Source organism: Diplotaxodon limnothrissa, linkage group LG16, assembly GCF_057381915.1.
Source record: "Diplotaxodon limnothrissa isolate DT_005_m linkage group LG16, D_limnothrissa_male_GT1.1, whole genome shotgun sequence".
Classification (NCBI taxonomy): domain Eukaryota; kingdom Metazoa; phylum Chordata; class Actinopteri; order Cichliformes; family Cichlidae; genus Diplotaxodon; species Diplotaxodon limnothrissa.
In genome coordinates, this window is record NC_140611.1 from 14,555,277 (window position 1) to 14,567,307 (window position 12,031).

The window sequence follows — 12,031 nt, forward strand, 5'->3', positions numbered from 1 at the left end:
ATTTTCTGAACAGCTTATTTTCCAGCGTGTTTTTGCCTTTGGATGATTGACCTTTATGTGTCAGTGCTTTTGCTTTTACGTAAACATGTCAGTCTGGTTTATACGACAACACACATGTAACTGCAACTGGGATAGCTGAGGGAAATCATCCATACGCTTGACAGCTATATTTCACCTGAATTTGATTTGCCGATTCCCAAGCTGCTCTGCCTCAATAATGCTCCTGCTTTCGTGCTTCACAGGAATGGACTTCCACGAGGATCTCTCTCGGCTTGGAGAGAAGGAAGGACTAAAGGGTCGCAAGCTTAACAAAGCCGTGGAGAGTTTCACCTGGAACATTACTGTACTTAAGGTAAAGGAAGGCAGAACATAAATAAATATAAACATTTTGTAGGACGAACTTTGAAAAATGTATCTGTAATTTCAGAAGACAAACAGTGACAATAGCTTCAGGCTGGACGAGGCCTTTACAGACCGGACGCGTCAAATTCGTGCAGATATTTTGTTTGTTGAAAATATTTCTGGGCTCACTTCCTAATGCAGCCATTGACACCGAGCATGTAATTTCACAGGAAGAATTTTCAGCATTATTTCAGCTTGATTTTTTTTTAAAACAATGATTTATTGATTTTTGGAACAACACAAACAGCAACAAATCAGCACAGCCAAATACAAATAAGAAAAAGAGAAGAAAAAACAAATACAGGTACATGAGTTACAGATATACATGTCTGGGTCAAAATATGTACAGCGTTTCACATTTGAAGTCAAGGGAAAGAAAAAAGAAAAGAAAAAAAGGGGAGAGAAAAAAAAGGGAATACAGACATTAATTATTGTGTTTAAAAACAAAATGTGATCCCCCTTTATGTAATAGCACAGCAAGGTCACGAGGTAGGTGATCAGGCAAAGGCTACATGTCCTACAGAATGCATTACAATTGCCCTTTATGATGGCACTAAGGCGCTCCATTGTCACACCTTGAACATTTCTCTGTACCATTGTGTAACAGTGGGGGGCTGTCTCTGAATCCATTGAAACAGTACACATCGCCTCGCTAAATGTAAAAGTTTACCTAACAAAAGCATCTGTACAGAAGACAGAGAGAGCCCTTCTATAGATAGACCCAGAACGAACAGCCCAGGGTTCAGTGGGATCGACTGGAGAAGGATTGAGCGAAGCTCTATAGCAATATTTTTCCAAAATCTAGTAATTAAAGGACATTGCCATATGCAATGGTAGTAGGTCCCCACATCCGTATTGCACTTTACACAAAGAGGAGAAATCTGAGGATGAATTTTATTTAGAAACTCTGGCGTACGCTGCAGTCTATGTAAGATTCTGTAATGGCTTTCCTGGAGTCTGTTACAGGAAAACAATTTCTTGGCAGATCTAAAAGTTTTGGACCATGCTTCTGCACTAAGCTGAACTTCCAGGTCGGTTTCCCACCGAACCCTGGCCTTATCGGTGGTTACAAAATTCAAAGACAATAACTTCCCATAACAAAGAGAGATAAATTTCTTTTTTGTGATTATTTCCTCATTAAATTTAAGAAGAAAGCTTTCAACAGGATTCAAAACTGGTTAATTGGCTGGAAATTTAAGGGAATTTACAAAGTGCCTTACTTGTAGGAACCCAAAGAAGTGTTTCTGTGGTAAATTATATTTAATTTGAACTTGATTAAAGGCCATAAAACCACCCCTTTCAAGCAGATCGCAAATAAATCTTATATTTTTAGAACACCAATCATCAAATATACTATACTTTCCTCCCAGGTCAATACCTGGGAGGAAAGCTTTATTCCTAATTAGAGGTTGTAGTGCACTAGAAAAACCTCTTCTTCCGACGTGGACAACAATATTATGCCAAACCTTAAGTGTAGGCATCAAAATGAAATTATTTCTGACACCAAGAGGAAGGTCAGCCAGATCAATAGATAAAAGACTAAGAAGCGAAAGAGGGTCACAGCACCAAGTATCTACTGGTGGCTCGCCTTGGTACAGAAAGGAATGTAACCACCCTGAGATTATTTGTGCATGGCAAGCCCAGTAATAATATAAAAGGTTAGGAAGTGCCTGCCCCCCCTCATCTGTAGGCAGTTGTAAAATCTGTATCTTTAGTCTAGATTTCTTCCCATGCCATATAAATTTAGAAAGATATCCCTCAATCTCTGAGAATGTTTTTCTGTTGATCCTGACAGGCAACATTTGTATGGGATATAATATTCTGGGTAAAACATTCATTTTGATTAAACTTATTCTACCCATCCAAGACAGGAGGAGGTCAAACCATCTATTGAGGTCATTCTTGATTGAGCCCACAATTGGTTTAAAGTTCAACTTGTACAACTCTGTTGTGTCTGCGGACAGCCTAATACCTAAATATGTAAAACCAGTGGTTGACCACCTGAAAGGAAAATTAGGAGGAGTGTCCCACCTCCCCCCATCACCCAGTGGCAAAGCTTCAGATTTATCATAATTTATTTTATACCCTGAAAAAAGGCCAAATTGATTAATGATATGTGTCAGTGCAGGAATAGATTCTTAGTGGCTTAGTTTCTTAGTTTCTGGCTTAGTGAGAAAGAGCAACACGTCATCTGCGTAAAGGGAAATTCTGTATTCAGTATTCAACAAGGTTACCCCACAGATCTCAGGGTCAGTTCTTACAGCCTCTGCCAGTGGCTCCAATGCAAGTGCAAACAGTATGGGAGAAAGGGGGCATCCCTGACGCGTTCCTCTACCCAGTGGAAAAACATCTGAGACCGAGCCGTTAACCAACACCCTTGCAGCTGGGGCCCCATACAACAGTTTGACCCACTTGACAAATTCAGATCCCAAACCAAATCTTTCCAAAACATCAAATAGATACTCCCACTCCACCCGATCAAATGCTTTCTCAGCATCCAGTGAAATTGCAAGAGCCCTATAATTGCAAATCTTGCAATCTACACCGAGTAAACTTATAGGTCCGTAAGATGTACACAGATCTGCAGGTTTATCCTTCTTTAAGATCAGGGATATATGGGCAAGGTTTAAGGTGGGTGGAAGTGTGCCCCTCTCAAGAGATTCTACATAAATTTTTAATAAAGGACCCACCATAAAACTCTGGCCCAAACCCGTCAGGGCCTGGAGCTTTTCCACTCTGTAAGGATTTGATTGCATCTAAAATTTCCTGCGCCCTAATAGGACTGCAAAGATCTAATCGACTTTCCTCTGATTGTATAGGGAGATTAACATTATCAAGAAACAATTTCCTAGCGTCTACAGTATTTTGACACTCAGGGGAATATAAGTCCTGATAGAACTCTTTCATTATTTTGCTGATAAGTTTAGCCTCGAATTGTAAAACACCTTTCTTATCTTTTAGAGAGGATATTGCATAAGAGCCCTTTTTCCCCTGGGCAAGTCGGGCAAGTAAGCGTCCAGGTTTGTTGCCCGATTCAAATAATCTATGCTTTGCATAGAATATTGCAGTTTCCGCTTTCTGAGTTAGTAGTTGGTCCAGGGCTGATCTGGCTGCATCCAGTTTTTTAAGCACAGAAACAGACGAGGATTTCTTAAACTCCCTCTCCAAGTTAGTAATGTTGCGTTCAAGTACTAATTGTTTGGCTAAGGTGCTCTTCTTTTTCGCTGAGGTGAAAGAGATAATAGAGCCCCTGAGAAATGCCTTACCCGCCTCCCATAGAGTAGAAGCACTAACCCCCGGTAAGTCATTTGTAGAAAGAAAAAGTTCCCACTGATCTTCTAAATATTTTACAAATTCAGGGTCACTAAGGAGAGCTGGGTTTAGCCGGGCCAGTGTCTAGACAAGGGATCATAATAAGGTGGTAATAACTCCATTGAGACTGATGAGTGGTCTGAGAGAGCGCATGTGTTGATCAAACAACCCCGAGTTCTGTCAAGGACAGATCTAGAAACAAACATGTAATCAATTCTGGAAAAAGAAAAATGGGGGCGTGAGAAAAATGTAAAGTCTTTCACATGTGGATTACAAACTCTCCAGGCATCAAAAAGACCAAGATCTGAGCAGAAGTCCATTGCAGCCTTTGCCATTTTTGAAGGTGGTTGAGATTTTGGTGGATTATAATCAGTTTCAGGACTCAAACCACAGTTAAAATCCCCACCAATTATTACGTGATTCGGACACACAGAGGAGGTTTTTGCCAGAAGGTTTGAATAAAACAATCTATCAAAAGTATTTGGTGCATAAACACTTCCTAATAGAATTTGCTCCCCATATAAAAGCCCAGTAATCAGAATAAATCGTCTGTCCGTATCCCTTACAATAGTATTTAGAGTGAATGGTAGATTTTTATGGATCAATATTGCAACGCCTACTTTTAGAGTTAAAAGAGGAATAGTAAATTTGTCCCACCCAATCACGCTTGAGTTTTAAGTGTTCAGAATCTGTGAGGTGAGTCTCTTGCAGTAATGCAATCTGCACTCTATCTTTTTTGAGTGAGGAAAGTATTTTGTGTCTCTTAAAAAAGTGATTAATTCCCTTGACATTGAGAGTTATAATTTTAATGTTACTCATTGTAAAAGTTGTCAGTCATTGGACAAAAATCGTCAACCCGAAGCAAACAAAAGACCAATCATAATAAACTTTTAAACTTTTAACATAATTTTTGACGATTTTTTTGGATACGAATAAACGGATCTGACCGATCAGACCTCGGCATTTGGTGAAAGTACGCTTGTAGCTCAGAACAAACATTGGTACTAAATAACAATAACATAACATGTACAATGATGTGGAAATAATACTGTTTTATAGTATTATTATTATTATTATTTATTTATACTATAATTATACTATTTTAGCTCAGGCACACAGATAGATGCAGCTTCAGCTCCTGGATCAGCTTCTTCTCATGAGGATTGGATAAATGCAGAATATCTGTGCCGTACTTTTCTTGTTTAAAAACATCAGGGCCAGGTCATCGTGGCTAGATGTCGACTTCTTTTTTTAAATTTTTTAAGGACATATTTCCTGTAACAATGCAATTAGTTCAGTGTGCGTATATACACTGAACACGTATGTATATATGTTACCAAAAATTCATAATTTGCTGTTGCTTTTTCACAGCGTGCTCGGTCTCGGCCTTAGGTCCTCAAAGACTCTTGGCTCAGTTTGTTTCTGCATGATGTCAATCAGAGGCAGCCAATCAGAAGAAAGTTGACGTAAAGAAAGAGGAAGGGAGTTAATTTTACAGTCACACTCGGTCAGGCAGTGGTTGGTCTATAAAGGGTTAAGCAGAAATTCTCTTTCATTATTTACATTCAAAGTTGAGCCACAACCTCATAGATTCGAAACACCAATTCCTCCACAATTAATGATGTAATTCAGGGGTGGGGAACTCCAGGCCTCGAGGGCCCGTGTCCTGCAGGTTTCAGATGTGTCCTTGATCCAACACAGCTGATTCAAATGGCTAAATGACCTCCTCAGCATGCCTTTAAGTTCTCCAGAGGCCTGGTAATGAACTAATCATTTGATTGAGGTGTTTTGACCCAGGGTGAGATCTAAAACCTGCAGGACACCGGCCCTCGAGGCCTGGAGTTGCCCACCCCTGATGTAGTTGCTGCAGGACATCAGTTTCATGACACTTTTCATAAAGCAATAGAACCAGAATAGAACAAACTGAGTCGAGTCCTCGATTACAAATGTGTCGACAATCTCTCTGCGTTTAAGAATTGGCTGCAGTCAGTTTGAGTCTGACTGTAACTGTAGACAGGTTGGCTCCCACTTTGAGACCTGTGTGCAATCGCCTTGCAATCTGAAGCAGTCCAAGAGGTTGAGCATGCGGTTGAGGGCATGTCTTAGCATGACTATGAGCAATCAATCATTGAATTAAAAAAAGTAATGCAATCATTGGGCAAACTCCACATTTTCCTTGTTGCAAGGAGGCTTCTGTCCTATTTTCACTCTTGCTGAGCCATAAGGCAGCTTGTTTTAGACAGAGCCGAACCAACGCCAAGAACGAGATAAATAAGGATTCATCTTGTTTAGGGCTGCCACAAACGATTATTTTGATAGTCGACTAGTCACCGATTATTTTTGCGATTAGTCGACTAATCAGATCATGCATCCATTGGATGTAAAACGTACAGCTTATTGCACCAGCATGTGTCTGCTCTTATATAACTATCATTAGCTTACAGCTAGAAGTGTTTAAGGTCTGTGCTAACTAAAAATAAAGACAAGATGATAGTTTCTTAAATTTTAATGAAATTTGCAGATTGTTTTGTTGGAGTTTAATAAACTCAGCCGTCTGCTCCTTGCTATCTAAAATATAACGGGACACCGCAGTATATTCTCGAGGATCTCACACTTCTGATAATCAGTTGTCTGCTTGACGTTTATTCAGCTGTGTAAAAACAATACAATAACATTTTTAAGTTATCTAAGTGACTTATGTATGTTTAACCTGAGTAGCGAAAGACAGCGGTGGGTTTGAAAACGATTTGCCGGGAGTCCGGTGTTCTCACGGCTCTAATGAGCCTTGCCCCCGGCTCGCTATCGAGCTAGTGGGTAACAGACGTCTCCGAAAACGTCGGAGCGCTTTTGAAAATATGTGGTGTCTTGATAAACTGAGCAGATATTTGAGGTTTACACAGCTACATTCTCCTCTGAAAATATGTTAAACGTTTATTTTGTGACCCAGAAAGAATAATAAGAGTAATATTAAAACTAACTAGCTGCCGCCATTGTTGGAAACTGAGCTGGGCCGCGCTATGAATTCTGGGACAGAGCTGCTTCTTCTTCTTCGGGGTTTAACGGCAGCTGGCATCCTTGTACATGCAGTGCTGCCATCTTCTGTTTCAGTCCCTTATTACACTCTTAAATCCTACTACTTATTCTTGCGTCTTTTGTGCTCTAACAAAGCTTCAAACGACGTCGTCGACAATTTTGATAGTCGACGTAATCGTGACTAGTTGACTAATCGTGGCAGCCCTAATCTTGTTTGGAGCTGGGATCGTGCAGAGCTGCTACAGGGGAGAACAAGAATAAACATATGGAGCCTGAAATGAGCAGAATTTCAGCTTTTTACATACGAGGAGAATTCCCCCCAACACCTCCTGCATACACCCGTCCCTAATAACAAAAGACTATAAAACTATTTAAATGTTACCTTTTGCTTTCATTGAAGTTCATGACTTTGCAGGTATGAGTCAGACTCACGCGTCTTCCTTTGTGCTGCAGGGACAGAGCGATCTGTTACGTGGGGCTAAGATGGATTCTCTGGATGCCCTGAGGCAGCTGGCTCTGGCCTGTGAAGCCTGTGGACTCACCTCCTCCTCTTCTTCCTCCAATTCCTCATCCTCCAATTTCTCCACAGTTGAGCTGCACTACTCCTCCCACCCCCTGTCCGGCCGCCGAAGCAGCACACACGGCAACGGACGCATCTGAGACCCACCTGCCCACCCCCCCCACCCCCCGGGTCCAACACACTGCCAAAGATGAAAAGGGATTGAAAAGAGTAATTACAGAGGATAGCAGACAGAAAAAGAAAAGAAAAACCTGGACCTGGGTGTGTAAAGCAACAGATTAGACATAGATTTCTCTATGCTAGAGTGTATTCCTGTATACAGTGCAGTAAATGTGTAGACTAAAGCCTTACGGTGAGTCCAGCCTGCAGAGAGGCTCCTCATGAATGTCTGCCGGTGGAAGAAAGACGTTAAACACAGGAACTTAATTTTCTGAGAGCTTAAATCAGCATTTAAAAGTCAATAGTTTCTTCCTCATTAATGAGGAAATCAGAGACAACTTAGTAGTTTGTGACACTGGAGCCCCAGATGATGACCGTCATATTACTGGTGTTTCGTTTCAGAGGTGAAGTTTTGGAAAGGAGCGAATGTAGAGCTGTTAGTTTGGCCTGTCCCTTGGGAAGGCAGCAAAATTGCCTGTGTGTGTTGGAAATGGTGGAAAGGTGCAATAACAGATTGAGAAAACCTCACAGGTGGAGAGTTGCTGATTACGTTAGCCTAGAATTTTAGTATTTTAGACGTAGCTGCAGAAACGTTTGCAGTTGCTTAATATTTAAAAGGAAAACTGAGGTTTAATCCAGTTAGGATGACCACCGATCAAGTAGAGTATATACTAACATGACTGACAGTTAGTGTTATGATCACTAACCTCTGTCCTTTCACCTGAATAGTGGAAGTATCCTTTTTCTGACTCGTTCTCCTTAAAGCATAGCAGTGTCTGCCTAATTTCTTCACAGCTTTCGAACAAAATGAGCTTCAGATGGAGAAAAAGGATCGTATCTCAAATATGAAGGCTTATTAATGAGGTTTGAGAGTTTGGAAAGGTTGCAGGTCAAATCAATCCAGCCGTTTGTGTAATGTATCGCTTCTTTCCAGACTGCAATCTCTTAACCTCTGTAGGCCTTATCTGCCCTGTTTGAGGATTAATGCACTTACTAGATGCCCTTGTATCTCCGAGTACACTCACACATTTCTCCTTCTGGTTTGTGTGTTTGTGCAAAGAAAGCACCAGAAGCTTGCACACACACACACACACACACACACACACACACACACACACACACACACACACACACACACACACACACACACACACAGGTTCTTATTATCTCCACGCAATGGCCTGTGGGGCTGTTGGCATTTGTTGTTTGTTAGTGTGGTAATTGGAGAGGATGTGTATGTAGTACTGCATGTCTGCTGTGTGGATCTTGTTACCACCTCACTATGCTGACATGCGGTGTAATGAAAGCTCAGAGTCTGTGGAGGAAGAGCGGCTTCCTGCAGTTTGGATGAAGTTGACTACACTGGTGTAGCAATAATTTCAACTAAAGTAATACACAAAGACTGTATAACTCAACAATAGAATGAACTGTGCAACTCAGTTATAAAAGAAATCAACTAAAACACATGTGATATGATGTGTGGCAGGGGCTGTTCATGGTTGTGTCAGTGATGGTGTTCTTCTGTGTCTGAGCATTAACGTGTGCTTCTTTTTAACACGGGGAAACCTGTTCTTAAACTCTGCTGATTGGGGCCAATCTAGCATGACTCCAGAAACTCTCAGCTCAAGCTTTTTAAGGGTGACATGTCTTAAAGTGGGCCTGTTCCACTCCAGAACTCTAGTAGAGTGGCTTTCGTGATTTATGGTAAATAAAAATATTCCTTATTTGTCTTATAAAGTTGTTTTACTTCTTCTGACCAGCTGCCCTTTGCAGATTTGGGGCTTCTCTGCTCAAAGAGCTGTGTGCCTCAAATGACCATATTAGGTAAATCCTGTCCTGTCTGATAGCCTGTCATACAGAGCCAAGAGTAGAAAAACTGTGTGAAACAGAGCAGTTAGAAGCAGACGCTTACTCACTCATTTGAATATTTGGCCACGTTTAATAAGAGCAGCCACCGCTGGGACCATAATGACAGAAAATAGGTACCTTTGCAAACAACACTGTTTTCTTAATTTTGTTTGAGATACAATAAAAATCGCATCTTAGTTCTGCTGGATTGACTTGTGATTGTAATCCAGTGCCGACCAACTTAAGTTCCACCTCCGTGTTTGAAGGAGGAGTCATCTTAACCTAACTTAAGACTAAAAGACATTTTGAATGTTTCTTTTGCCCTTTCAGGAGAGCAGGTACGTGGGCCATGGCTAAATATTGGAGCTTAACAGCCAGTGGCATTTTTAGAGTAGACAAGATATAATGAGAAGCACAGGGTTTACTAACTGACTTAGTCCTGTGCAGACGTGTATGTGCAAAGCTACTGTATCTTCTGAATGAGTCTGCCGTGTTTTGTAATAACCTCCTTCTTACCCCCTACTTCTCTCCATCCTCTTGTTCCTGCTGCTCTTCCTGAGACTCCAGGTGGGCAGTGACAGAGCTGGTGTACTGAGTCATAGCCACAGGAGGAAGCTGACCTAATAACATTTCCATGTTTTTCTTTGGGTGTGTGTGAGTGTGTGCGTGTCTGTGAAAGGGCTTCACAAAGTAGAAAACAAATAATGGCGAGAGAGCAAAGGTTGCAGAATAGAAGAAGTGTCTGATATTGGCTGCATGTGTGGGTCGGTGGGCACACCTGCAGAGCTTCGTAATTGGCCGGGAGCAGTAGACGTGGTGACAGCGCCTGCTGTTTGGGTCTATTAATAACACTCTGACTCACTGGAGGCTTCAAGATGTGACTTTGTGCTGGAGCGCTTATGTTTGTCACCATACAACGGTGCCCTAATTCCTCCAGCGATGATGCTGGATTTCGGTCGCTGGTGTTTCGGGTCCTCTGTGGAGGATTACTGCCCCCAAGAGGCAAGTTTGTGAATGCTTTCATCGGGTCATAGGAGGTGTTGACTGCCTAGAGCTCTCCAGGACTGCAGGGAGGATCTCTCTGCATTAATGGTCTGTGAGCTGCAGGTAAACAAACCACAGTACTAGCTTTTCTGTGTTAAGTTAAGCTTATCCTTGGAATAACTCATCATGTGAAAAAGTATTAGCATCCCACGGAAATTTTTTTTAAAAATATATTTGGACAAGTAAACACTAGATGAGCTTTGAAACAGTGCCTAAAGGCAGGGTGTGAGAAAAACACAGGGTTTAAAAACTTATTAGGCTGTTTGCTGATGAGTTTGTGCACAGATGATGTTTCTGTCTTAGAGGACTCCACGGTGAAAATTAACGCTTTTTATTCAACATAAAGTATGTAAACTTTGACATCTGAAGTTAGTATTGATAAATGATAAATGGGGTGGTACTTCGCTACTCTGTGCACAAAACACTCTTGTCTGCTAGCTCATTCCATAACCCTCCATTCCTTCTTTTTTAACCACCCCCTGTTGATTTTCTAGTCTTTACATCATCACCTCATCAAAAGGGCCTTGCATACATTCCAATCAGTCTCTGATCTCACACATAATTAATAGCTGAATCAGTGTCTGGAATCGACAGTCCCTAAGGTAGTGAAGCAACCCCAAACCGATTATTTCCACCTCCATAGTTCTCATGAGGTTCTTCTTCCGAAGCTGCCTTTGGTCATTCCTGATATAATGACTGAGCAACTCAGCCAGTTTTGTTCTGAGCTTCTTTTTCAAACAGTAAACCCTTTTTGTGGCACCGTTAGTTGCAAGACTTAAAATCCTGGTTTGTCTTTGCATCAAATGGTGTATATAATATCATAATATCATATCATATAAGTTGGAAAACATATGAAATCAATTACCAGATTTGTAGACATTCACAGCTGTGAGTATGATGGCAAAGTCTTCAGGAGCACAGAGAACAGCAGAACGATAAAAATGGGAGCCCCTAATGTTATGGACATTACGTTTTCTATGATGGAACTGACAAAAACCAAAAAGAAAATAATAATTTTAAGTTTTACTTCTTTTAAAATAGGCCCTGTATTATTATTTTTACTGTTTCACCTTCAAATGTTTGCTTGTCCAAATATATCAAGAAACTTTTATGAAGATCATAAACTTCTCTTTGACGTAATGAGTTTTATGCTCTATTTATAAAGCTCGTGATCACTGAGCTGATGCATTGAACAAAGGCAGTATGTAAGCCAAGAAAAATGGCTGCTTGATCTCTTTTTTGGAATTCGACCTCTGTGGCGTGTCAGGAATCTGCACCTGAACCCAAATGTGTAGCTGGATGAATCAAATGAACCAGATCTTTGTTTCTTTTTGTCGCTTGATCGAACCCATTTACTTCTATAATAGCAAAACATATGAGAAATTTTCCAATGAGTGTCCTTTTATACCTTCCAGGCAGCTATTGCTTTCATTTGGTATCTGTATGGTATGAAAGTCAGCTTCCAGGTTAAACCAGTTCAGTGAACATCCTGCTCAGGTTTATTTTATCAGTGATATTATTCTACAGATGCAAGCAGACAGAAAACAAGCAATATTTTCATCAACACAACAGAGAAAGTTCCCTTTCTCAAAACCCTTTTTGTTCAAGAAGCTACCAAACCAACATCACTACGTGCATTGTGATTAATGTGATCAGTGCAACACTGTGCAACAATCAAAACCATCTTGGGACTTCTCAGTAGCACACGGTTTT

At 40.9% G+C, this 12,031-nt stretch overlaps 1 protein-coding gene across 1 annotated transcript in view; it reads left to right on the top strand.

Moving 5' to 3' along the window:
- Positions 1–8,096, top strand: part of plcl1 (phospholipase C like 1) — a 133,563-nt gene extending 125,467 nt beyond the window's left edge. The window contains exons 11-12 of the mRNA XM_085374456.1: positions 243–352; positions 7,201–8,096. Of these exons, the coding sequence (XP_085230582.1) occupies positions 243–352; positions 7,201–7,407 (317 nt within the window). The 3' untranslated portion in view covers positions 7,408–8,096. The remainder of the gene's footprint in view (positions 1–242; positions 353–7,200) is intronic.
- The last annotated feature ends 3,935 nt before the right edge of the window (positions 8,097–12,031 follow it).